Here is a 26,352-nt window from a genome sequence, read left to right on the forward strand (position 1 = left end):
GGACTCTGACTTGGTGGGTTTTTAAGGCACAATTAAAAATAAGAATTTTATTAGATTTTAAGTTTTATAGGATGACCAACAATATGCAAACATTTGTTAAACAGTGGTGTGCAATGAAAGCAATTTGTAAAATTGTTAATGAGGAGTGTGTTTTTGTTTTGTGAATTAATTATTATGAAACTACAGTAAAATACTCATTCATAGGTTACATAGGATGTTCTTTTTTTGATGGTTTGTTGATTTTTGTATTTGTATTGATTGTTGGTTGTTTAATAAAAGGTATATTAAAACTCAAAAAAACTTGCTGTCATTATTGCTTTAGTCTCATACTTATTTATTGTTCTGTTCCTGCCTTGCCTGTTTAAATGTTTACCACTCAATCCTTATTGTATGTAGCGTCCTCAGTCCGTCAGCTATATCCGAAAACAGGGTCACAGGGGTCTGCTGGAGCCAATCACAGCTAACACAGAGAGGATGGCAGGATATGTAGCCTCTTTCTTTGATTTATTTTATTAATGAATGACACTCATGATGTCAGAGTACTCGAGACAACATGCGGCTTTTCTTACTTTTCCCATTTATATAAATGTTATTGCAGTACTAGGCCTGGCCAAGAGATGGCAGAAGCGCACCTCCGCCATGTAAACGCAGGCGAGTAGAACACGAGGGCCGCTCGATGGGTGTCAGGTTCAGCAGGCCGACTGGCCACGAGGAGCTCGGCCACAAGTAGGCGCTTCATTGCTCAACTGTTAGACTGTCAGACCTGCACAGCAGGAGGCAGCGGTGACATGAACTCGTGGGGTCTGCGCAGATTCTCTGATCTTCGTCTTACTTTTCTTGTGTCAAAATTAAATGGAATCATGTAAAAGGTAAATGGTCATGTAAATGTTGATGACGCGTGTTTGTATTTGTGTCTTTCAAACTGAAGTCAAAGTCACCTGCGATCTCATAACCTGCCCGGTCAATTGTAATAACCTGAAGGTGCCGTTCAACGTGCGGACCAAACCAGCGCTCCACCTTCACCCCCCACCTAACCGCAGTGCGCGTTCCCGCTGATCTCAAAGTGCAGCACCGGACTAAACCAGTCGGGCACTCCGTGAAGCGCGCGTGTCACACAGAGACTTAGCGGAGTGAGCGTCACGTGAATAGCCGTCTGCTTACAGTCGAGGCTCAGTCGGTGCTGCGATCTCAAAGTGTCCGTCATTAACACAAGACGGACTGAGACAGTCCACGGTTATGTGCGCACACTCGGGAGATTTAAGGAGCACCGAGAAACGATAAAGGAGAACATCAGTGATGGAGACAACGAGGAGAGAGCGACATCTACAGAGGAAGTGTCTGTGACTATTATGGGATGGCGTGGAAAGAGAAAGTCGGCTGAGAAAGAAGGAGAACTTGAGCTGGAAGAGTGGCGCAAATCAATAAGAACTTGAGATGATGAATAATCGCCGATATTGCGTTAAAATATCTGCGATATTTTTTATTACATCTCGCCTGATGAAGGGGCCTGAGTTGCCTCGAAAGCTTGCATATTGTAATTTTCTTAGTTAGCCAATAAAAGGTGTAATTTTACTTGACTTCTCACTACTTAACACAATTCCCAGAATTTGTTAATTGAATCAAGTAAATCTGACTGTCAATCTCATGTTGCTAAAGAAGCAGAACCAAATTAAATGCAAGTCTGGTAATAGTGATAGTAGGTCACTGGCACTTGATCGTTATTATTATATTATTATGACTTATCATCTCATTATTACGAATAAGATTAACTAATATGACGGTACATCCCCCTCTAGTGGGCATAGTGGAGAAATGCAGGCCTCTTTAGGGTTTTGCAGTTGTGTACCAGCAGGGAGGTTTACAGGCTGGTATGGTGCCCACTAATCACACTCACCCTAACACACATTCTGTCATTAAACTGCTGGCCGATATCAGAGGTGACGTCTGGTGCTGTGGCTCTGTAACTCGATGATATTGATTAGCATGGGAGTCATAAAAGCTGTGCTAATGTTTGTGAAGCGCCATCTGTTGGAAAGACAGAGACAAAGTGACTGGACAGATACACAGACAGACACACATACACTTGTTCTTTTATTAAAGAGGATTAATCATAAACAAGAAGTCCTAATATCATTAGAACATTCAAAATATTAGATATTATCAGAGGAATTTACAAATCAAAAGTTACCAAATGAACAGATTTGACAAATAACAGTTGTCCATGTTTTTTTTTTTTTGTTTGTTTGTTTTGATCTTTTTAAATCAATAAGCAATTAAAATTTTACAGACTGTGAAGGATTAACAGGCCATTTATCTCTGTGAATGTAACACCTAATCACAATTAACTAAAGATTAATCTAAAAATAAGTATTCTTTTACACATTAATTATTATTAAACCAAACTGTCCTTCAAGGTCATGTCAATATTCAGAATATTTTTTTGATCTCACCAAACACTTCACAAACTAACTTCTCATGTGTTTAATATGCAGAGAGGCCACAAGAGGGAGCAGTTTAGCTCCAGAAGAATCAGCTGATGTCACAGCCCTGAAAGTCCCAGGATTGTCACAAAGGTGCAAGTCACATGACCAGCGTCTGAGTTGACAGCACATGATGAGGGCCACAGGAGCTGACGTGAAGTCGATTATCAGTGACTGGCGATGTGTCCCGTGTGCTCATCGACTTTTAAGTGACATTTTGCCCTGAATGTGCCCACCTGCCCACACTGCTGACTGACATTTCCATTTCATTAATCCTGAGCTCTAAAAGCCTCCAAGGTCAGCAGGAGACGAACTCCACCAACACAAACATCAGACGACAGGACAACATGGCTGTCAGCCTGTAGAGTTTGAACGACTGCCAGTGTGCAGCTGTGACGAGGACCTGAGTGACCAGACAGACCAGTGGCTTTATGAGGTGACACAGTGGGGACAGAAACAATGGCTGAGGTGACAGGAGAGAGAAGAGGGCAGCAGGGCTTAGGTCAGCAGTGAAGAGCTCATCGGGTGACAACCTGTCTGATGAGCGAGTGCTTAAAGAATCAGACGTCAGTCACACATCGAGATACGGATTTGATCAACGAGGAATACAATCTGTGATCACAGGACGGCCATCAGCGTGTGGCGAGTCAAAGAGGAGAAAATCAGGTGGAGGAACAAAACTGACAAACACACAAGAGACACACTCGTCTGACTCACTCTGTCTCAGGTCACTCATCTCACCCTTTATCACCCTGACTCTCTTCTCTATCATCCTCACCCCTCACTCTTTATTCACCTTCTCCTCTTCCTTTTAACCCCTCAAGCTCCATGAAGATGACAGATTTAGAAGTCATAGTCGCCATCTGCTGGTGAGGCCTGTAATACACAGTGGGGGGCTGTCAGCCTGGGTCTTCATTGGCTTCTTCACACAGACTCATGTCAGGTTACACGCCGCTCTTTGAGGGGTCCTAAGGGAATTTTAAATGAATCCTGGGAATGTGTGTGTCAGTGGAAAGATAAAAGTGTCCCCAAGTGTCACATCTGATTGTCACTTTGATCACCAACAGTGAAGGTGAAGTCAGTCAGCTGACTTGTCTCCTTGAGGTTGGGTGACAGTGGGAACAACAAGGAGGAGGTGCAGTTTAATATCTAACGTGACACCAAGTGACTCAGTAAAACACCAAACTCCATCAGTATGGCCGACATGTGACTGAGCGGTGAGTCCTCGTCTTTAGACATTCACAGTGAATTCATTCAGAGGTGACAGAACACCAGAGTAACTAATAGAGGGGCAGACAATGTCTGTTCAGAGGCCAGCACTCCAGTCACTTCTGTCACTCTCTGCTCCTAAATAGTCACTGGAATGAGGCTCTGGATACTGAGACAGGCATGTGGTCCTGCTGGAGCAGCACTACTGAAAGGCACTATATAGACTGACTGACAGGTGACATTCAGTGACACTCAGAGGACACAGCAGTTGGGGTGTCAGTCTGAAAGAAATGTGGCTATGAATCAACAGTGACCCCTGCTGGTCAGACTGGTGTTTGTAGGTCTGAGGTGTCACCGCCCATCATTATGACACACACACCTGATTGGCTACTCAGACCCAATAATAATGGAGACCCTGACAGCTGCACTCGCCCCGCATTCTCATCCACAAATTCACTCTCAGAGGTGCTGCCACCCCACCTATAGTGGAAAATTAATTTAGACCCCAAACTGCAAATACAAAGACACCTGATATTGTGGGGACATCAAGTGACCGGTGGAGGGTACTGGTCAGTGGTCACATGGTGTTAGATGGCAGATTGTTACACTGTAGTCAGGATCAACATAAAACCCTGGATAGAGGGGCTCAGTGAAGGAGGTGTTGAACCTGTGCAGGAGGGTCATTGTGTGTGAGACGCTATAAAATGACAGAGAGCCAGCAGGCCAGTCCAGATACACACCTATTCTGGGGCTGTAGGGGGCGCCGATTTCAGTCTGCTGTTTATTGTGCCACACAGAATACTGGGAATGAAACCACTCCAAACACCAGGACTTGTTGTTGTATCCAAGGCAGCACTCCCTGCTACCTCCTTTCCTTCTCAGTCCTTTATATGCGACTCCAATCATCATGAAGTGTCCACTGCACTCCACCTCCCAGTAACAGCGAGTCCCAGTCAGAGGCTCTCTGCACAGAACTTGTTCCCAGCACTCAAATCTGTCAGGATAATCAGGATATTCAGTATTTGTCCTCTCCTGTGTCACCTTCTTGTTCCCTTCAGACAGACGGAGGTCTCTGTGTGCCGTGTTGATGTCCAGTGTGAGGGACAGAAGTCTGAAAGGAGAGAAAAGAAAACGAGTGAGGAAATCTGGGAGTGTGTAATGGGACTGGGGGCGGAGCACAACACAGACAATTAACAAGAACCAATCAGGAGCTGCGCTGACGAGACTCAAATAGTATAGAGCTCATCTGATTGGAAAGAATCTGTGGGAATTAAAAATAAAATCATAAAAAGACAACAACAGACAACAAAGTGAAGAGCAGGCAAGTCAGTCATTTGAAAGTCATCTCAGTCGTCAGAAATTATGATAAACAACATAAGGTCACCATTGAGGTCAGAGTTCTGATGGACTGTCCACTCTGACCGCTGGCTTTGACATGTTTTATTGTCACAGTCCACCTCTTTAATTTAAAATCAATCAAATGTCACAATTCACAAACACATAAATTATTTCAATAAAGCCTGCAATCAGCATTTGTTATTTTTTTTATCAATCTATTATATAGTGCATTTCCCATCCATCATTGTCTCTCTCTTTGTTTCGTGTGTTTCCTGTCATTTCTTATTATTATTTGACTGTAATTCTTATCCAAGGTGACTCCCATCATGTCAGATTCCATTGTTTCCTTTTCTTTTCTTTGTCCAATCAGAGCCCAGGCAGGTGAAGTGACTTGCTGAGGTCACACAGTGGTGTCAGAAGTGGGATTTGAACTCACAACCTCAGAGTTTGAAGTGCAAAGTCTTCACCACCACACCACACTGCATTTTCTCCTCCATTTAAACTCTCCTTCTGTTCAATTAGAGCTCAGCTTTATTCTGGTGGTCTCATCAGGAAGGCAGGGTGCAGTCCTGCGGACCCTCAAATGTCTTGAGAGTATTATCAGCTGTGCTCACTGTATCATGAAGCTCTTTGGATGTGGTCGTGTAGTCTTCACCTTGACCACCCTTGGCTGTGACCTTTTTCATCTCCTCCTCTTCTTTTGTCCTCGTTCAGTGTGAGGCACACAATGACGTAACACAGCAGAGTGAGGACTTGACTGAGTGACTGAAGATCCCGGTGACACTCATTAGAGGAATCAGTCAGCTTGAATTGTCACGACAGTCCAGTGAGATCTTTGAACTTCTAAGGACCCCCAATAATTTTCACTGCCATTTTCATTTGTTTTAATGTTTAAAATTTATGAAGTCGAGAACTCAAAGCAAAGTGTCTGCAAAGTGGAGTAAAGAATGGAGGAAGACGAGGACTTTTGTCAGCTTTAACTTATTTCACATACAATTGTGCTTCATTTGTAAACTAACACTGTGTCTGTATATACAGTCGTGTGAAAAAGTAAGTGCACCCTATGACGTGGATTTTCTTTTTCCCTTTTAATACATTTCTGGACACATCAAGACTCGGGTTCAACAGACGGCTTTGGTGATTCCATGCCAGTGTCTCTCCATCCCATAATGCACCAGTCACAGGACCCCCATCACTCTCAGCCCCTCAGTCACACGACACTCAGACTTTCATATCCTAAGCCTGTCCTGCTCTATTAAAACTTTTTATTGTGATGATCCATTCAGTCAAAGCACAAACTCACATTTTAAAAAGTCGTCTCTGCTCTGAGGTTCAGGAGGCTGGAGGGCAAAAACTGGAGCTTCATGAGCTGAAAATAAAAAGAAAAGAGAAGAAGAATGGAAACTGAGAAGATGGCATTGTGGGATCTTAGTTTAGTTCTTAAACACGGATTACAAATGCAGAGGAGTTCAAATAAAACATTTATAAAATATACAAGGGCTGGCAAATTAGGACAAATGTAGATCTGAATATTCATATTAATAATAAATATACAGGGGGTCAGAGAGTATTGAGACCCCCTCACTTTCTGCACACTTTACTGTGTTGTTGATATAATTTTAAATGGATTAATGTGCCTTTTGTGTTCATCAGTCTACATTCAGTAACCATAATGACAAAGTGAGCGCAGGTCTTCAGAAACGTCTGCACTTTTATTACAAATCAAAACTGAAATGTCTCCTTCCTAGAAGAATTCAGACACTTAATTCAGGTCCTTGTGGAAGCCCCTTTGGTCGTCTTCATGACTAAGTGTCACTACAAGCCTTTGACTTCCTGAATTTGGCCAGTTGATCCCATTCTTCCTTGCAGATCGTCTCAAACTCCATTAGATTTCAAGGTAAGCATCTGTGAACTGCCATCTTCAGGTCTCTCCAGTTCTGTGGGGTCTCAGTCTAGTCAATCAATGACACTCAGACTTGTCACAAAGTCACTCCAGAGTTGTTTTGGCTGTAGTCTTCAGGTCGTTGATCCATCGCCCAGTAAGAGTTCACAGGTTTTCTTTCAGGTCCTCTCTGTATTTGACTGCACTTCTCCTCCCCTCAGTTCTGACCTGTCACTCTGTCCACACAGCCTGATTCTGTCACCACCATCTTCACTGTAGAGATGGCATTAGGCAGCTGGTGAGCAGCGCCTTGTCCTCTCCAGACATTCTGCTTGGTCTTCTGTCTAAAGAGTTCTATGTTTGCCTCAGCAGATCTTTGAATCTTTCCCTTGATGCTCTCAGGCTGTCATTTGTCTTTTACTTGAGAGTATCTTCTCCCTGGCCGCTCTACCATAAACACTTGATTTGTGGAGAGCTGCTGAGATGGCTGTCCTTCCTAAAGTTTCTCTCATCTTAGCAGAGGAAATCTGAAGTTCTGTTGTAGTGACCATTAGGTTTTTGGTCTCCTCCCTGGCTAAGGCCCTTACTTCCCAGTTACTCAGACTGGCCATCTCTAAAAAAAAGTCCTGGAGGTTCCAAATTTCTTCCCTTTCCCAATTCTTGAGGCCGCTGTACTCCTGGAACCACTCAAAGCTTTACAAATTGCTTTATCTCTTTGTGCTGATCATGTCCTCACCAAAATTTGATCACAGATTCTACAGAGGGTCTCTTGAACTCCATGGGTTTGTTTTTATCCTGACATACAATGTCATAAATATTCTGTATTTTATACATATTGACAAGCAGGTACAGTTCTTCACATCTTTAGAGCTCCATCTAGTTAAGAAATCCCACCCTGAGTCATTAGGGTGCTGCTCCTGCTAACGTCATCACTTCACTGAGTTCACAGGCCACAAGACGAGTGACGTCACTTCCACAGCCCACTAATTAAGCTCCGCCTCTTCTGTGACACCACTATAAAATGTCACCAGAAGTGGGTGTTCATTACAGATCTGTGACAGAGGAAGACGGAGCTCCGACTCACAAGTGACTTTAACTTGACAGCCTTTGACTGCAGCAGACGTCATCATTGTGCTCCGTCTTTGTGCTTTTTATTTCATTTTCATCATTAAACGGGGTATTTCAGGGTGGTACCCCAACTCTTTGTGCCCACTCTCTCTGATTATTTTCACAATACACACATACAGTAAATGTCTAATGTGGTGGACGGCCAGGATGGACCCTGTGCTCTTGTCTGCTTGACCTTAGTTTGTGTTTAAACAAATTGCTGTCTTTATGTGTAAACGTACGTAATTCATAATTTTTAAAGTGTGTTTTACTCTGAGGCTGCACTCACTGAAATGTTTAGGTGGTCCTCAAGTGGTCAGAGTTCTGACGCAGTCCTCCAATTTGTTTATATTCACCACCGAAATAAATCAAATAAAATGCCTTTGGTGTTTAAACTCCTTTTAAATGTCGGTGGGAGACACGACTTCTGAGCAAACAACAGCAGGAATATAAAACACGAGAGCACAGGGGGAGCACAGCTGAAAATGGATGAACGTGAACTTTTAACGTGGACTCCATCCAGCAGAATGTAATGGACAGTGAAGACAGCAGGAGTAGATTGACATGTCCTGATGTTATAAAGCACTGACGCTGAGCTCAATTTGATTCCATTAACGTCTTCTCTGTTCTCAAATAAACAATTCATTTGTGCTCTGAGCTTAGCCATTTAAAACACCTTTCTGTTCATTAATCTTAAGGTGAGCAAAGCAAAGGAAATAAAAAGAATCTCACAGTTAAGTGAAAAAAGGACTTTTAGGAGAGTATATGGAAAAAGTATAAAGAGTATAACATTTCAAGTTAAAATTCTAAAACATCTGATTAAACAAAGCTGATTATTTAGAGAGTTTGTTATCACTCAGCTAATGACTATGAAAGGCACTATATAGTAAAAAATAATAAACAGCAAAGGATGGCAGATAAATGTTAAAGAGCAGGCCTTCTTCAGTGTCCTCTTATTGTCACTCTGGTCCTCCTAATGGACTTTAATAACAAACACAATGTCACCAGACGCTGTACCTGATGGACTCCTTGTCATGATCTCACACTGGCTGATCTTCTCCAGACACTGTATCAGACCTGACAGCTCTTTTCTCACATCCTCAGATGAGAAATCAGCGATGCTAGTGAAGCTCAGCGAATCTCCATCAGCAGGAAGGACACAGCGAGAGGAGAAAGTCTGGATCAGGAGAGAAGAGGGGACGAGATTTCAGAAAAGAGACATTAAAAGGTAAGTAATGCTGAGAAGAGGGGGCTCTTCTGAATTAAGGATCAGTATGGTGGGCAGTCAGCTTGGGTTTAGATGGTGAGAACGTCTGTCATTGACTTGTTGGTTATTTAGGAGAGAATATTTGGTGGAGTGTAGTGGAGCATCAGAGATTATCAACCTTAACTGTCAATGAGCTTTTCACACAGGACTCCATGAGAGGAGAGTCAAGATAAAGGGACTGAGGGGGCAGGTGGGTCCAGAATTGACTTGGCACACAAAACAAGGCGTTTGGCTTTTTTTGATTCTAAGACAAACTTAATTAAATTAAATTAAATGTAAAGACTAACACATGTAGGAAGAAAACTCTTTAAAATTTTTATTCAATTGAAGGTCTGCAGCTCACAAGTGTGACTTGTGAGGAAATCCTGGAAGCCTTTGTGTCTTCATTATCATCAACCATAAAAAGTAGAGAAAGCTTCGGTACGCTGAGATATGTAGCGACCACAATGTGTGGGGGCTGTAAATGAAGAAGAAAAAATCTATAATGTCTGTGAAACACAGTTGACATAAGGATTATTGTGTGAATTGTGAGAGAAGCACACAAGAAAGATGAAAGATGAGAGACGAGACTGGAATGTGGGGTCTGAGCTGTGAGGAAATGCTGAAGGATTTGAATCTCATCAGTTAACGGATGGAGACATCAGATGGTGGCCTTGGAAAAGAGTTGGCACCATCCTTTATTAAATGTCATCTTTTACACTTCATAATAAATTCACTTTTTCAAACAGACAGCTGTAGATTCATCTGTCTGTCATGTAAACAATTTTGAAATATTTGTAAAAAGAATATTTGAAATGATAAGGAAATATGAAAAGATGATCTGTGTTGGGTTGAATGGCCTGTTCTTCTCATGTTGTTCAAACTTCTCAGATCTTTTAAATTTCTCTCTAAATGTTCTCTAGTCCCACACACCCCAGTCTGATCAGACTCCGTGTGAAGTGTCGCTCTCACCTGCAGGAAGTTAAGATGGTCCTTGGTCTCTGAAAGCTCCTTCAGCTTAGCTTCTCTCCTCTTCAGTTCCTCAATCTCCTTCTCCAGATGCTCCATGACTCCTTCAGCTTTCTCAGTTTCTCTCTTTTCTTGTTCTCTGATCTTCTCAGTCAGTTTCCTGTTGGCTTCCTCAATGCACCGTATCAGAGCAGTGAAGCTCTTCTCATTTTCTTCCACCTCTCTTACCACAGACATCTGAATAAATAGGATAAAGATTTAGAATCAAGTTAGCTGATAAGAATAACCAATCAGGAGTCACATTTGTTGCTATTTTGATGTTGTGAAGGACAGTTTGAATTGGCTGGAGTGACTGGAGGTACTTTAACTGCAGATGGATGGTCAGTTGCAGACTGACTCCAAAACAATATGTTCCCTCCATTACGCCGAGTAACATCATCACTCTGCTGATGCTGCTATTAAGGAAACTGCAGAACTTTATGAGATACACAGTCATGAAAGGCTTTCTTGTGAGGGATCTTGAGAGCCATTAGCAGGAGTTGCTGGGGACACGTCTACTGTCTTGTGAGGACTCCATTTAACCTGATAATTTATTTAAAAGTCTGCCTTTAAAAATGGCATCTCCTGCTCAGCCTGAGGTTAGGAGTGGAGTAGGAAAACACACAGCGGGAATAAAGAAGAAGAAGAAGAAGAAATATTTTTAAAGAGGAGTTAACTGGTGTGTTAGATGGTAGTTGTGTTAAAATAAATCAATTGCTGGACCAGAGACTTGTGTATATCAGTTGTATTCTAGTTTGGGGTGTCAGACATCACCATGTCAGACCAGTGAGATGGAGATATTAAACAAGAGGGTCTAGGTGTTGGTCAAGGGGCTTCAGACTTACTTTAATTTCATGAACTCTTTGCATATTTACCTTCTTCCATCTCTTTTTCTCATTTAGAAACTTGGCATTATTACTAATGAATTTGCTTTTGTAACTATGACTCATACTTATATGATGACACCTGGCTGTGTGTTACTACTTGTATGTGGGGAGTAAATGTGAGGTAAAAGGTGCCTGCTGTCCAGGATCACCAACCCCAAAGCTGGAGGTGTTCTGCTGTTTTTAGGTCTTTGCACATCTGGATAGTGACTCACATAACTCTGCGAAAGAAAGCAAGGATGTGAAGACCTAAAAGGTCATCTCCTAACCAGCCAAAAGAATGGGGAAGAAATTATAATATGAGATTTATTATTAGGTAATTCAGATGAAGCTTTACACAAGATACAGAGAGAATCATGAGTCGTTTAGTGCACATGTGGAAAACCTCCCTGGTTGGGTGGAAAGGCTCCTGGCTAGAGTACAGAAGGAAGGATCAAGTTGTCATTGCCACATGTGTCCAGTTCTAGGTGAACAATTAAAAAAGGATGGATCAGACCACCCGTACTGCAGAACAATTTAAAGACTTAGGTACAAAGCTGAGGAGCAGTAGTGACAAAGTGATTAGAAGTTCAGCCTATGCCACACATAAGACTGAGGAAATGAGACAGATAGATAGATAGATAGATAGATAGATAGATAGATAGATAGATAGATAGATAGATAGATAGATAGATAGATAGATAGATAGATAGATAGATAGATAAAATGGCCCTAATAGATTCTTTAAATAATTAAAGATTAATTCTTCATAAACTTGTATTTCAAATACACTGACACTCTTTTGAGCCAAACAAAGCAATCCAAAACAAACAGAATCTAAACAGAGAGGCTGAGAATGAAAGCATAGGCTGAAAAATCCATAAAATCACAAAACCAGAAAGGTAAGTTGAGCCACACACTAACCACATGGAACATAACAAAGGCAACTTATAGATAAAATCAAATACAAAGAATAAAGCACATACTCAACGAAATCAACATTAACATAAACAAAAAAGACATGAAACAAGACTTTGAACAACATCTAGTGGAAGGATTCCTGGCTGATAAATGTCACAGTCAGACTGGTTGTAGAGAGGGCATTTTATGCATCAGTAATAAGCTGGAATTCTATGAGGAAACAACAAAAGCAGAGGAGCGTGGAACCAGAAAACAGCGTTTCTCAAACTCTGGGGCGCATCCCCAAAGTAAAAAAAAAAGGGGGCACAAATTTTGCCATATGTGGTGTAATTTTGTTATTCGCTGGGAAATTTTAAACTTGTAGCAGTGTATCGGTAGCAAAAAATATAGGATAAAATTTTATTAGGGGGCGCGATTAAAACTGTTATGAAAACTTGGGTCCCAGATACATAAAGGTTGAGAAATGCTGCCATAAACTGATGTGAGGTCGGTCTTTGAGGTTGACTCTCCTTCATTTGTACTTCTTCAGCTGTTAACTCTGTGTCTGGATAGGACTACACAGTTTTGAGTGACAGATTGTGCCCTGCCTACTTTCTTTGAACTAAAGACACACCCCACTGGTCTGGACCAGCTGTGTTTAGTACTTTAGAACACTCGATGGTGTTGGTCTGTTTAATGTGAGTCTGTGTTAAAAAATTAGGTTGGATAAGTTTGGTCTGCCTGGGTACAGAAATGTGTGTGAAGAGTTCTGACTCTGCTGGATGAGAACTTTCACATAAATGAATCCTGGCAGAACTGGGCATCGGAGAGAGTGCTACCATAGACAGTCTGCCAGCTCATTACAGGGTCAGAGCTACACTAGTGATCACAATGGAAGACAATTTGGCGTTACTGCCAAGTAATCAAACTGAAATATGAGGATGTGGTCGAAGATCTGGAATAACTGGAAGAAACCCACTGAGACACTGGAAGAAGGGGTTAACAGCACATGGAAAATGAATGGAGGAAAATGGATCTGAGATTCAGCAGATGCCACCACTAGACAACCTTACTACCCTTTGTGATAAAATATTAAAGCTTAAGTAAAACATCTGGAGATTTATGTTATGTAAAGTCTGCATTAAGTCAAACACTGGAGATCCATAAGTTGTGGAGTCTAATTAAACTGAGAAATACCAGAATGAACAAGAGAAGACCTTTACAATCTCCAGAAAAAATCAAGAATATCCCATCTCTCCAAATGAAGTATTTTAAAGGACAAGACATGCTCTCCGATCAGAATGTAACCTCTTGATAACAAAAGAACCTGAACAACTCATCTTTAAATTACAACATCTTTACGATGAACATGGAGAGAAAGCTAATAGGATCATAGCTCAGCAATCCACAAGCAGGAAGTTTGCAACACATTAACAGAAATTTTCAGCACAACTGGAGATAAAGTAATAAAGCCTAAAAATATAACTCACACATTTAGCAAGTACTATAAGTCTTTATATTCTACTCAGTTTAAGAAAGATGAGACACAGTCTGAGGAGTTCTTTGATGTAATACAAACACAACAGATGGACACTCTTAGTGAAGAGGAACTGAACAAACCTCAGACACTCTCAGAATTACTGGATGTTGTAAACTCAACCCAAAGAGGGAAAACAACAGGCCCTGATGGCAACCAGTGGAATTTAATAAAGTTGTCTTCCACTAAGTTAGCCCCACTATTATTAGCAAAGTTTACAGAAGTTACAGAAAACAAAAATCTACCCAAAAAACCAACCAGATTTTCTACACCTCCCACCCATTTCCTTCCCAGAAGAAATCCTGATCAGTCTTGAGGAGTCAGACAGCATCTCAGCAACATATAATAACATTTCAAACAATCTCTCCTTTAAGGGTCCTAGGATATGGTGGGAAAAGGACCTTTTAATGAATATGTCAGAAAAGGAGTGGAAGTCACTCGTGCATAGAATACACTCCAGCTCCAAATATGCGAAGTATTCAACCATTTGACTTAGACTCATTTATTGATCAAATTTATCTCCTTTAAAATTTGGAAGAATCTAACCTGCGAGTGTGGCAATCGAGCTCCAGCCTCACTGGGCCACATGTTTTTGGAGGACAATAAAGTAACATCATTTAGGGCCAAAATGTTTTAATGTTTTATCAGACAGTCATGGGGTCACAATCACTCCTAACTCACTAACAGCTGTGGTTGGTGGGCTACCAGAGGGACCTAAAGAGGAGGAGGACACATTGACTGTAATTGGCTTTACCACATTGTGAGCTCATGGACTTGTGCTGCTGAACTTGAAGACCCCCAGACCACCTATGATAAGTCACTGGGTCACTGATGTTTGACATTAAAAAAACAAATTCTCACTTAGAAGATCTGTTCAAAACCTTTATAATATATGGCAAGATCTAATTAATAAAACTTTAAAATAAGCAGCCATAGCAGGGGAAAAAGAAATTCTGCCTATTTATTTATTTATTTATTTTTCTAAATTATCAGGAATTTTGGCCCGGCTCTTGGCTCTTCTCTCTTTTTCTGGGTTGCAGTGTTAATTCTGTTTGATAGTTTTTTATTTGTTTGCATTTTTTTATTTGTTTTCTGTTTTAACTTTCTGATTTTTTTTTTTATATTTTTTTTATTTTGACATTGAAAGTCATTTGTTGTATAAGTTGAACTTGATTGTATACAATGTTATTTTTAAATTAAACTTAGACCATTAATGGACGTTGTGCCCGCTGATCTAATTCAGAACATCAGCGCCGACCTTCATTGTGAGTTTCTATCAGTAGAGTTAAGTCCCCTTTAAGCAGCTGATGGATTATCAGAGGACTTTAGGGTTATGCTGTCTGAGTCTCCACTGAATAACACCTAGGATTCTGTCAACTGTGAAAGGCCACGAAGAACACCACAACACGTCTTCTCTAACTCTCCCTTCTCGTGTCCCTACTCATCATCACCAGTGAAGCTCTGCTGCTCTTCAGGTTCTCATTTATTTCTCCCCTCTTTGATATGAAGTGTTGTCTTCCTATTCCACTCACCTTCATCTTGTTCATCATCCTCCTCGTCTCCTTCAGTGTCTTCTGTCTCTTTTCAAGTCTCCTCTTAATGTCATTCAGTGTCGCCCCCAGCTGTTTCTGTTTGGACACACAAGAGGACACGCGTGGTCAGATCACAATTCACGTTCACTTTGTGATTTCTTGTTCTCTTTCTAAGTCTTGATATTTTCACATTACATTTGTTGGACATTTTATGGCACAACTTAGATTTGATTTAATAAACATAAATGACAATAAAGATTAAAAGAATGGTTTAATTTAATTGATGTAAGATTGAGTTTGGGCTTGAAGAGAACATCAAATAGAGAAGACAGTTTGAAGGCACAATGGTATGTGAGTTAGTTCTTGACGTTTAGAAGACATCACATCGACAAACTGGGAAATGTGAAGTTCACACAACAGCAAAAAATAATAAAAACAAACTTGATTGTAAAGTAAAGAAACTGGTGAAAGGCCATGAGGATTTAAACACGTCATGTCAGTAATTATAGGATCTACAAGACCATTTGATATCCTGAGCTGGACATGTGAGGACGATAAGATACTGAAATACACAAACGATTCTGCTGTAGGTGTCTTGGATGAATAGAAATCCAACCTTTTTACTGCTAATTCCTGCTAAGTGTTGTCCATCAAGTTGAGTTTTGGCTCCTTCTTCAGTCACAAAGTGATAAAGAGTGACATACTGAGACATCGCTGGGTGTCGTTTGCTGTGTTTGATCAGACTGATCAGATGAGACCCAAAACTACACGTCAAAGAGAGTCCTGGTGAAGTGAACTGACATCTGAGCTGAAGGTACGAGTCAATAAAAGAGGGGCAGGTGGTGGCAGCTTAAGAAAAAGACTTCTGACCAAGCAGTGCCAGTCTGTCCTACAATTACATGTCTGCTTTCAGGGACATCTGAAGAACTGATTTATGTAAATCAATCCAAATCAAGTGATAGCCAAACAACAGAAAACATAAACTGATAAAAAATTAGATGCCGATATTGGTGACCTGATTTATATTAAATTGAAAAATATCAGGCCACTTCATAGACTTCATTGTTGTTTCAGATGTTGGTTTCTAAACATGTGTTCACCTGTGAGCCGAGCTCTTTTAATATTCCAGCGAGGACTCGGCCACATTTGTGTCACTTACTGAGACCTGGCAGAGCCGATGTGACACTAGTCCTTTATCAGAAGAAACACCAAATGGTGGACTGAAGTTAAGTGTCTTTATCTGAACTTACTGTACATTGAGGTTGTGTAGTAGTGATTGGGGATTTGAAATTTGGCTTAGATGGTCAGACTTACACTTCTAGAAAGTTCTTTACACTCCTGCTGGACTTGTTAGGGTTTTACCAAATATGAAAGCTCAGAGTCTTTGTCATAATCATACATTTGGTGGGATTATCACTCAGGGGTTTGACATTCAAAATGTCCTTACTGCTCCACTAAATAACATGATGTCTAATCACTAATGAAGAGCCTGATGAGTTATATCATTACAAACAGAAAATCTACACAGGAATAGTATATTGACATTTCTGAGCTGAACTTATTGTAAGAATCGTAGACTTAACTCTGGAGTACAATACAGATTGACATGTGACAATAATGTGTCTCTTAAACAGCCCTGAGATCAGCCAAATGCAAACTCTGATTCTTTAAAAATGGACAAACACCACAAAGGCAGACGAGCAGCTAAGCACACTCAGCGTGTAAGTGTCAGCAGTACAGAGTGTGTCTATTGACGTGTCAGACCTTCTATTGAATTACGTTTAGGATGACATTGTGTGCTCACTTACTACGCTTACATCAGCCAACGGTAACATCATCTTGTTAAGAACACCTCAGGAGGGTCCGAATGTCAGACATTTCTACACGTAGCTCACGTGACGCTCGCAGCCCTGCCAGTGGACATTTCTAGTCAGCAGGCTATAGTTGGCCTCCCACTGCCTTAGAAACTCAAAAGAGAAACTGATCAGAGCAGAAAGAAACTCAGCTGGCTGTGAGGAGAGAACTCAGTTGTTTGTGGGCCATCTTGAGGATCTCATCCTGAGCTGTTTCATGACTTGCACCAGTCTCACCAGGATGGACTTCAGCAGCCAAACCTCTGAACTTGAAACATCAGGTTTATAAGGTCCAGTAAAACCTCGATTTTCAGTCAGGGGTCAGGATTGAAGCTGTGACGGATAAGAGAACAGACGGAAAACAGAGCAGCTACTTTAAAAATGACATACAGGAGATTAGTGTAACTAACAGTCTTAAAAAACTATATTAACAAAATAAATTAATTTATATAATATTGTAAGGACTGGCGTAATAAGCAAATATAACTCCAAGGTCCTGTAGTTTTCTACATTTTACGTGGAGTCTTCATTCCCTAACAAGCGGTGTCCTGTCTTACACTCCGTTATTTGGCTTACAGAGATCACCTCCTAAACAATCATAGAAAGCTTTCCCTCCCGATCAGTTTATCTCCCGCCCTTTCTGCCCCCATACAGAGCATCACAATCTTCCTGCACACCACAATATATTAACACAACCTGACATAACAGAATATATGAAGAAAATTATAATGCAGAAGACCATTAACATTAATACAGAATAACGTTACCAACGTTAACGTTTCCATTTTCAACACATTTTTCAATTATTTCAGCATCCCGCTTTATATCGTTCACTGTTGGCCTTCTTACTCCATCATTGAAGCAATACTTGAAGAGCTGTTGCAGTTTCGTAAACGTTTAATAAGTTCAAACAGCGCACACATATGTTGATAGGCCATAACAATGTATAGTAGTTTAGTTTAATTATAACAAAAGAGAAAAGCTACAAACCGCTCTTAATGTTGAAGGTACGTAACGGACACTGGGATTTCTGTTGATCCAATGTGCAGAACTCGCAGTAGTAATTGGAAGACGCTGGCGTGCAGAAGGCTGGGTTTTGTTGTTTAGTCCTGACAGTTAATCAAGTGACAGATAATTGAGTTTTACTGTAGATGAATAGATTTCTCTGTCACATTAAATGTACAAATTCTTCAACTCAAAGTTCCATCCATCCATCCATCCATCCATCCTCTTCCGCTTATCCGAGGTCGGGTCGCGGGGGTAGCAGCTTAAGCAGAGAAGCCCAGACTTCCCTCTCCCCGGCCACTTCTTCCAGCTCTTCCGGGAGAATCCCAAGGCGTTCCCAGGCCAGCCGGGAGACATAGTCTTTCCAGCGTGTCCTGGGTCTTCCCCGGGGCCTCCTCTCATTTAGACGTGCCCGGAACACCTCACCAGGGAGGCGTCCAGGAGGCATCCTGATCAGATGCCCGAGCCACCTCATCTGACTCCTCTCGATGCGGAGGAGCAGCGGCTCTACTCTGAGCCCCTCCCGGATGACTGAGCTTCTCACCCTATCTTTAAGGGAAAGCCCAGACACCCTGCGGAGGAAACTCATTTCAGCCGCTTGTATTCGCGATCTCGTTCTTTCGGTCAAGACCCATAGCTCATGACCATAGGTGATGGTAGGAACGTAGATCGACTGGTAAATCGAGAGCTTTGCCTTACGGCTCAGCTCTTTTTTCACCACGAAAGACCGATGCAGAGCCCGCATCCCTGCGGATGCCGCACTGATCCGCCTGTCAATCTCACGATCCATTCTTCCCTCACTCATGAACAAGACCCCGAGATACTTAAACTCCTGCACTTGGGGCAGGATCTCGCCCCCAACCCTGATAGGGCACTCCACCCTTTTCCGGCTGAGGACCATGGTCTCGAATTTGGAGGTGCTGATTCTCATCCTAGCCGCTTCACACTCAGCTGCGAACCGCTCCAGCGAGAGCTGAAGATCACAGCCTGATGAAGCAAACAGGACAACATCATCTGCAAAAAGCAGTGACTCAATCCTGAGTCCACCAAACTGGACCCCTTCAACACCCAACCCAACCCAACAACAACAACTCAAAGTTATTCAAGCAGTTTCCATTAAAGACTAAACTTCACTCACCTGCTTTTCTTCCCTTTCCGTCTCCAGCTCGACCATTTCATGATTTTTATGTCCAGTCACCACACACATCACACAGATACAGGAATCATCAGTTTTACAGAATATCTCCAGACTTTTCTGATGTTTCTCACAGAGTTTCTCCTTCAGATTTCTATCAGGATCAACCAGCTTGTGGTGCTTCAGGGCGTCTCCTTCATAGTGAGGCTGCAGGTGAGTCTGACAGTAGGAGGCTGGGCAGGTGAGACAGGACTTCACTGCTCTGAACTTCTTACCAGTACAGAAGTCACACTCCACGTCTCCAGGGCCGGCATAATTCTGAGACAGAGGAGGACTTAGTCTAGGTCTCTTAAATTTCTTGATGACTTCATTCAGCAGAGTGTTTCTGTTCAGCTCTGGCCTGGTGGTGAAGGTGTGTCTGCACTGAGGACAGCTAAACACTTGGCTCTGATCCCAGCAGTCCGTGAGGCACTTCAGACAGAAACTGTGGCCACAGAGGATGGTGACGGGGTCAGTCAGGGTGTCCAGACACACCGAGCAGGTGAACTCGTCCTGTGACACAAACAGCTGGGCTTCAGCCATCGTCAGTCTGAGGAGAGGCAGGCAGAGAGAATCAGTCAGAGAAACAAGGAAATGACTTGTGAAAAAACAAAAGTGAAAGTTTGTCTGAGCTCAGTGAGGAGGAGGAGGAAGAGATTTAAAGAGAAAGCTGAGAGCTCACAGAGAGAACATCTGAGGAGACACTGAGGGTGAACAGTTAATGTGAGACAGGAGCTCAGCGTGTGAAGACCACCAAGTGAGAGAAGAGATGACCTGTCACAGGGGGTCTGCTAAAGTGTCATTCACGTCAGTATTTCTTATTCATTTATTACACACTGAAGTCCACATCAGACTCCATATTAGTCCTCTTTATTAAACAAATTATCCATCCCATAATAAGTTCTCGTCTCCTGCTTATCAATAATGAATTTTTGTGTTTTTCTTTGTCCATGCCAGGAATTTATCACATAATTCAGTAAAGACCCCAACTGAAGCGCACTCAGTTTAAGAAACAGAATAATATGATACATTTATAAACACAAGGATAGTAGAAATATTAAAACATCTTAAAAACTGAAACAGACAGACAGACAGACAGACAGACAGACAGACAGACAGACAGATAGACAGACAGACAGACAGACTCGTAACTCACAGCAGGCGCTCGCTGCTCTCGGCTCCTTCACAGTTTTTTAGATTTTCTTGGTTATTCAAGTCGTTTTATCTCAGGATTTGTGAGACGTAATCAAGTCTGATGAACAGGCTCGTCTACTCCTGCACCCTACGATTAACACACACAGATCCTAGTCACACAATTGGGTATAAGTGATGCCCTGATGCCAGTCCTGCTGTAATAGCCCACCTCAGACTCATTCACTTAAGTACATAAGAGTGACCCCTCCAGCCTGTCACTTCTCATTGTCCCATAAAGGGACTTGCTGTCACCAGCACTAACACATATACAGATGTCTCTGAGATACATGAAGACACATATAACATTTGGTTTTATGCCAGTTACCAACCAAGTGGGTTTTATTTCTGCCACCCTTGCTCTTCTGTAGCCAGCAGACACACCACATGCACTTCAGATCAGGTCATCTACCTCAACCTAAGCATATTCAGGCCTGGCCAGTACTTGGATTGGAAACCATCTAGGAAAAGCTTGGGTGTCTGCTGGAAGAGGTGTTGGTGAGGCCAATGGAGGCTTACCCGGTGGTCTGAATGTGGATCCCAATGTCCCACTGTAGTGATGAGAACACTGTGCTGTATAAATGGTGCTGTCCTTCAGATGAGGCGTAAAACTGAAGTCCTGACTCTCTGTGGTTATTAAAGATCCCTGTGTGTCCTCCATAAAGATGTCTATGTTAAATTGCTCTCCAAGACCTTGTCATTGTGTCCCCCTAATCGTCCCCTGTCTCTCATTAACTATCTGTTTCTCTCACCACTTCACCTTCTAATAGCTCATGTGTGGTGAGCATACTGGCAGACAAATGGCTGCCGTCACATCATCAGGTGGATGCTGCACATTAGTGGTGGTTGAAGTGACTCCCCTCTCACTGTGTAGAAGAGCTTTGAGTTGTGAGAAAAGCACAATAAAAATATAAAGAATTATTATTATTATTATTATTATTATTATTATTATTAATAATTTTATTCAAGCAGTAATTTCCAACATCTGTTGCCCTAATATTTACTTCAGTCACTCAAGAAATAAAGACCAAGTATGGAAATGTCAAAGGAATGTAGCATTTAATAATCTGGGATGAAATATAAGTAATCAACTTGGGTCTCAGTGTTATCATTAGCAGTGCACCACCTATCGACATGTAAGTCATGTATTAATAAACAGATGGCACATTACAAACATTTGTAGTAATATAACGTATAGAATGTTGGAATGACAAATATAATGTGTATGTCTCTGTTATATACAATTCAGTATGGGATTTGTAAAAGCCATGTTAATGTTTGAGATTTTACATCTCTTGGAATGATGAATTTAACACAATGTCTCTGTTACACACCATTTGGTGTTTCATTCATAAAAGCAGTGTTAGTATTAGTGATGTACCATTTGCTGAAGTGACAAATGCCATTAATTTTATTATTACAAATGTTTGTGTTATGCCATCTGTTGGAATGATAGACATAGGAAAACAATTGACACACAGATACACTTTTCCTTTTATTAAGGTGAATAATGTTGAGAATTTTGTTTATGGATCAATATTCTTTATTATTAGTTTTAGTGCTATTAGCTATGTAAAGTGTAGTCCTGAGGTAACTTTAAAAGGACACCATTTATGTCAGCAGAAGGGCCCTGGCCTGCCAGCCTTTTCACAGGCAGATCTTGTTTTGTGAACGCCGGTGCTGAGCCGCTCACTGACAGAAGACAAACAAACTGCAGGCAGGGCCTTTGCCAGTGTGAGTACTGGGCAGGCTCTTAGGCTGGCACATCAAACATATAAGCACTTAACGGCATTTAGATTTATTAGGGCTCAGTAATACTTTGGACAAGAACTTTAAAATAAAACGCATTGTGATATCTACCTTGTCTGAGCCACTGTATATTGGGGTTAAGAGCTGATTATTGAAGGTTACAGACCTTTCACTGCACATCGATGTTCGTGAAGTTAGCAGCTCTGACAGACGAGTGAGGCTTTTATATGAGCACACGCAGATATAGGTTAGATTAGCATTTAGGTTTATATGCGTGTCCTAACGATAATAAATAAAGCTACAGCAGAACATATTAGTTAGCTTATTTAATCAGTTGAAAGGCTTGTCTTTTTTCCTTCTTTCAAGCCCGAAGCTCTTAGTCGAGCCTGTCCACAGTTTGGCCCTCATCAGTGAAGCTGCGCGCTGCCGCTTACTGGCACAGTTGCCATTTATTTTAGCCTTAGAGCAGCGTGGCTCAACCTGTGGAGTGACAAGGGGGTCGTGAAGAAAAAATGGAAATCGAAGAAGAAGCTATTTATTAAAACAAACTTGTTTATTACAGCAGATTATGGTACTAAAATCACACCCAGTATGTGAACTATCGGCTCTGTGGTATTCGTGTAAATGACCGCGTGTCGTCATGTGTTGTTCGCCTCTATGATGCAATTCTTTGTAGTGAACAAGAAGAGTCGAGTCCCGTCTGGGAGAGCAGAGCCTTCAGCCATAGAGGATCCAAACTGGCAGGGGCGGTACTGTATTTAGATGGGCACATCAGTTGGCTAATCACAAGTAAAGACCGACTAGGATCATACCATTATGTGAAAGAGGGATGGGGGCAGACGCTACTAATACAGCGAGTGTAGTGGCCAGGTACACGGAGCGACAGAGAGACGGGGAGTCGAATTGAAGTGCAAGCGCGTCGGGAAAAAGTGAAGAAAAGAGCGAAAAGTGAAAAAGAAACAGCATCTGGATGCATTTCAATGATATTGGAGACTGCAATGATGAGTGCAAAATTTGTAAAATGAAAATATCCGTCAGAGCAGAGCAGGGTCAGCAACAAACCTGTACAGACATCTCAGAAGCGCCCAGCCGTCCGTCCAGCTCGCTCTCACGCCTCAGGCTGCCATCTTCTGACCCTGTAAAAGTGTCCTGTTTTGAGCCAAGAACTTCTGCTGCAGCATCCCCGGTCTTATCAAAAACTGCAGGTATATCACAAACTTCTACCACGCAAACTGAAATAAGCACATTTATTCCAAAACAAATGACTGCAGCCAGACAGATAAGTGTCGATGAGGATTTGCTAAAATGATAGCCCGTGACTTTCAGCCATTTTCATTGTGGAGGACAAAGGATTTAAAACTTTTGTTCAGCCTTAAACCCCATGTATGTTCGCCCCAGTAGATAAACCTCATCCCAAACAATCACTCCACTTCTATATAACACGGAGCGTGCATTGTGGCGAGACAGGGTCAAAAAAGCTTCAGCAGTTTGCCTGACAACTGACTGCTGGACATCCAGAACGACCTGCTCATACGTGTCTGTCACTTGTCACTTTGTTGGAAACTTTAAGATGACATCCTGCCTTCTTGGCTGTTGTGAGTTTACTGAGAGACGTACTGCAGTAAACCTAGCAGAGGAGCTGCTGAGAGTGACAACAGAGTGACAAGTAGACGACCAGTGGCGTGCTGTGTTACTGTATATATACTGTATGTGACGTGGAGAGGCCTGTCCGCCGCCAGCAGACATCAGAATTCAAGTGCAGTCCTCTCTCTGACCGTTAGAGGGCACTTCTGGACTCGCTAATATGTCACTTATTGTTTTAGAAATAAGACGTGATAGTATTCCTAGGAGTGTTTATAATATTTGTATTATTATAGAATGCAGTAATTTAAAATGTGGAATTATTAAAATTACTAAAAAAAAATCATCAACTTTAATGAAAACCAAATGTTTGAATTGTACATATATTTTATCACATAGGTTTTTAATTTTAAGTGTGTCACATGTGTGACTGTATATTTTGATGATAAAAACATATTAGTGATGCCCCAGTGTGATCGAGACTTGAGCACTTCTGCTAACAGTGCATTCCCAAATTAAAATTTAGGTTTGTTGAGTGGATCTCAATATAAACAAAAATCTGAAAATGAGCATAAAAAGTTTTTTTGGAGGGGCAACAAAAACTAATATGAAAAGATGGGGCACACATGGATTGAGAAAGGTTGAGAAACACTGATATAAGCAAATGTTGTACGAGCCTTCATGTGTCTCAGAGACATCTGTACATTTGTTAGTGCTGGTGACAGCGAGTCCCAGTGTGTGTCACCGAGAAGTGACAGGCTGGATGGGTCACTCTTATGTACTTAAGTGGAATGAGTCTGAGGTGGGCTATTACAGAGGGACTGGAAGTGGAGAATCATCATCATCATCATCCTCCTCCTCACTAAGCTCAGATAAACTTTCACTTTGGTTTCTTCACAAGTCCCTTCCTTGTTTCTCTGACTGATTCTCTCTGCCTGCCTCTCCTCAGACTGACGATGGCTGAAGCCCAGCTGTTTGTGTCATAGGACGAGTTCACCTGCTCGGTGTGTCTGGACACCCTGACTGACCGCGTGTCACTGCATTGTGGTCACAGTTTCTGTCTGAAGTGCCTCAAAGACTATCCACTATGAGATATTGAAGGTTAAAATAACAGAATAAAATAACACAGTCCATCTTGAGAGGCGCTGCTATTTCTCTAGAATTATAAAGAACAATGCTAGTAATCCCAGAGTCTTATTCTCTACGATTGATCGTCTGCTAAACTCCGGTCACTCAACAGAATGCCTCCAAAATACTTCCAGTGAAAGTTGTGAGGCTATTGCTGTATTTTTTAATCAAAAAATTAATGATATTAGAAATAATATAGTACATCTCCCCAACACTGATCCTCTTAAGCCCCAGTGCTCCATTATAAACAAATTAAATTCTTTCACCAGGATAGATTTAGCTGATTTATATAAAATAATTTCTCAACTGAGACCGTCCACCTGCGTCCTTGACCCAGTACCATTCAGTTTTTTTCAAAGAAGTATCGTTTTTGCTAATTTAGAGTATTCTTGACATAGTAAATTGATCATTAGATTCGGGGGTCTTCCCAGACTGTCTTAAGACTGCTGTAGTTAAACCCCTGCTTAAGTAAAATAATCTTGACTCCTCTGTTTTTGACAATTTTAGATCCATTTCTAACCTGCCTTTCTCAAGTGAAATCCTGGAGAAAGCCTTCATTATGCAGCTCAATGACCACCTCAGTAAACCTGCCATTCTTGATAAGTTACAGTCGGGTTTCAGAACAAATCTCATCACAGAAACTTCACTCATTAAAGTAGTCAATGACTTGTGGTAAATGAAGACAGAGGCCGTTAATCTGTTATCAACCTCTTAGATCTGAGTGCCAATTTGATACCATTGATCACAATATTCTTAGAAATCACCTTAGTCAATGGGGTGGGACTCTCTGGCAGGGTCTTAAATTGATTTGAATGCTTTCTGGCAGTTAGACAATTCTTTGTAAGTTGTGGTAATTATACTTCAGTGACACATGATATTCTATATGGTGGTCCACAAGGCTCTATCCTGGTCCGCTGCTCTTTTCGATTTACATGCTTCCGTTAGGTCAGATTATCTCGGGTCATAACGTGAGCTACCACAGCTATGCTGATGACACAGAACTGTACGTATCAATAGCGCTTGATGACCCTGACTCTTTTGATTCACTGACACAATGTCTCACTTGTGTTTCCGAATGGATGAGAAGTAATTTTCTCAAACTAAATAAGGAGAAAACTGAAATTATAGTGATTGGCAATAATGGATATAATGAAGTTATTAGAAATAAACTTGATGCATTAGTATTAGAAGTCAAGACGGAGGTAAAGAATGTAGGAGTAACTGCTGACTCTGACCTGAATTTTAAATCACATATTAATAAGATTACTAGGACAGCATTTTTTCACTTAAATATAGCAAAAGACCTCTTATATCATTGAAAGATGCTGAGAAATTAGTTCACACTTTTGTTTTCAGTCGTCTAAATTACTGTAACACTCTCCTCTCAGGACCACCCAAAAAAGCCATCAATCAATTACAATGAGTGCAGAATGGAGCTGCTAGAATCTTAACTAGGAAAAGAAAATCTGAGCACATCACCCCAGTCCTCATGTCACTACACTGGTTACCTGTGTCATTTAAAATTGACTTTAAAATACTGCTTATGGTTTACAAAGCCTTCAATAATCT

General features: G+C 41.4%; 1 protein-coding gene across 1 annotated transcript in view; it reads right to left on the reverse strand.

Moving 5' to 3' along the window:
• LOC120528954 overlaps positions 1–19,677 on the reverse strand; it is a gene marked incomplete at its 3' end in the record, with an annotated part of 93,508 nt that extends 73,831 nt beyond the window's left edge. The window contains exons 1-3 of the mRNA XM_039753025.1: positions 19,099–19,677; positions 15,103–15,198; positions 10,376–10,468 (exon numbers count right to left, since the gene is read on the reverse strand). Of these exons, the coding sequence (XP_039608959.1) occupies positions 10,376–10,468; positions 15,103–15,198; positions 19,099–19,677 (768 nt within the window). The remainder of the gene's footprint in view (positions 1–10,375; positions 10,469–15,102; positions 15,199–19,098) is intronic.
• Positions 19,678–26,352: the final 6,675 nt, after the last annotated feature.

This window comes from Polypterus senegalus, chromosome 4 (genome assembly GCF_016835505.1).
Source record: "Polypterus senegalus isolate Bchr_013 chromosome 4, ASM1683550v1, whole genome shotgun sequence".
Lineage (NCBI taxonomy): Eukaryota > Metazoa > Chordata > Cladistia > Polypteriformes > Polypteridae > Polypterus > Polypterus senegalus.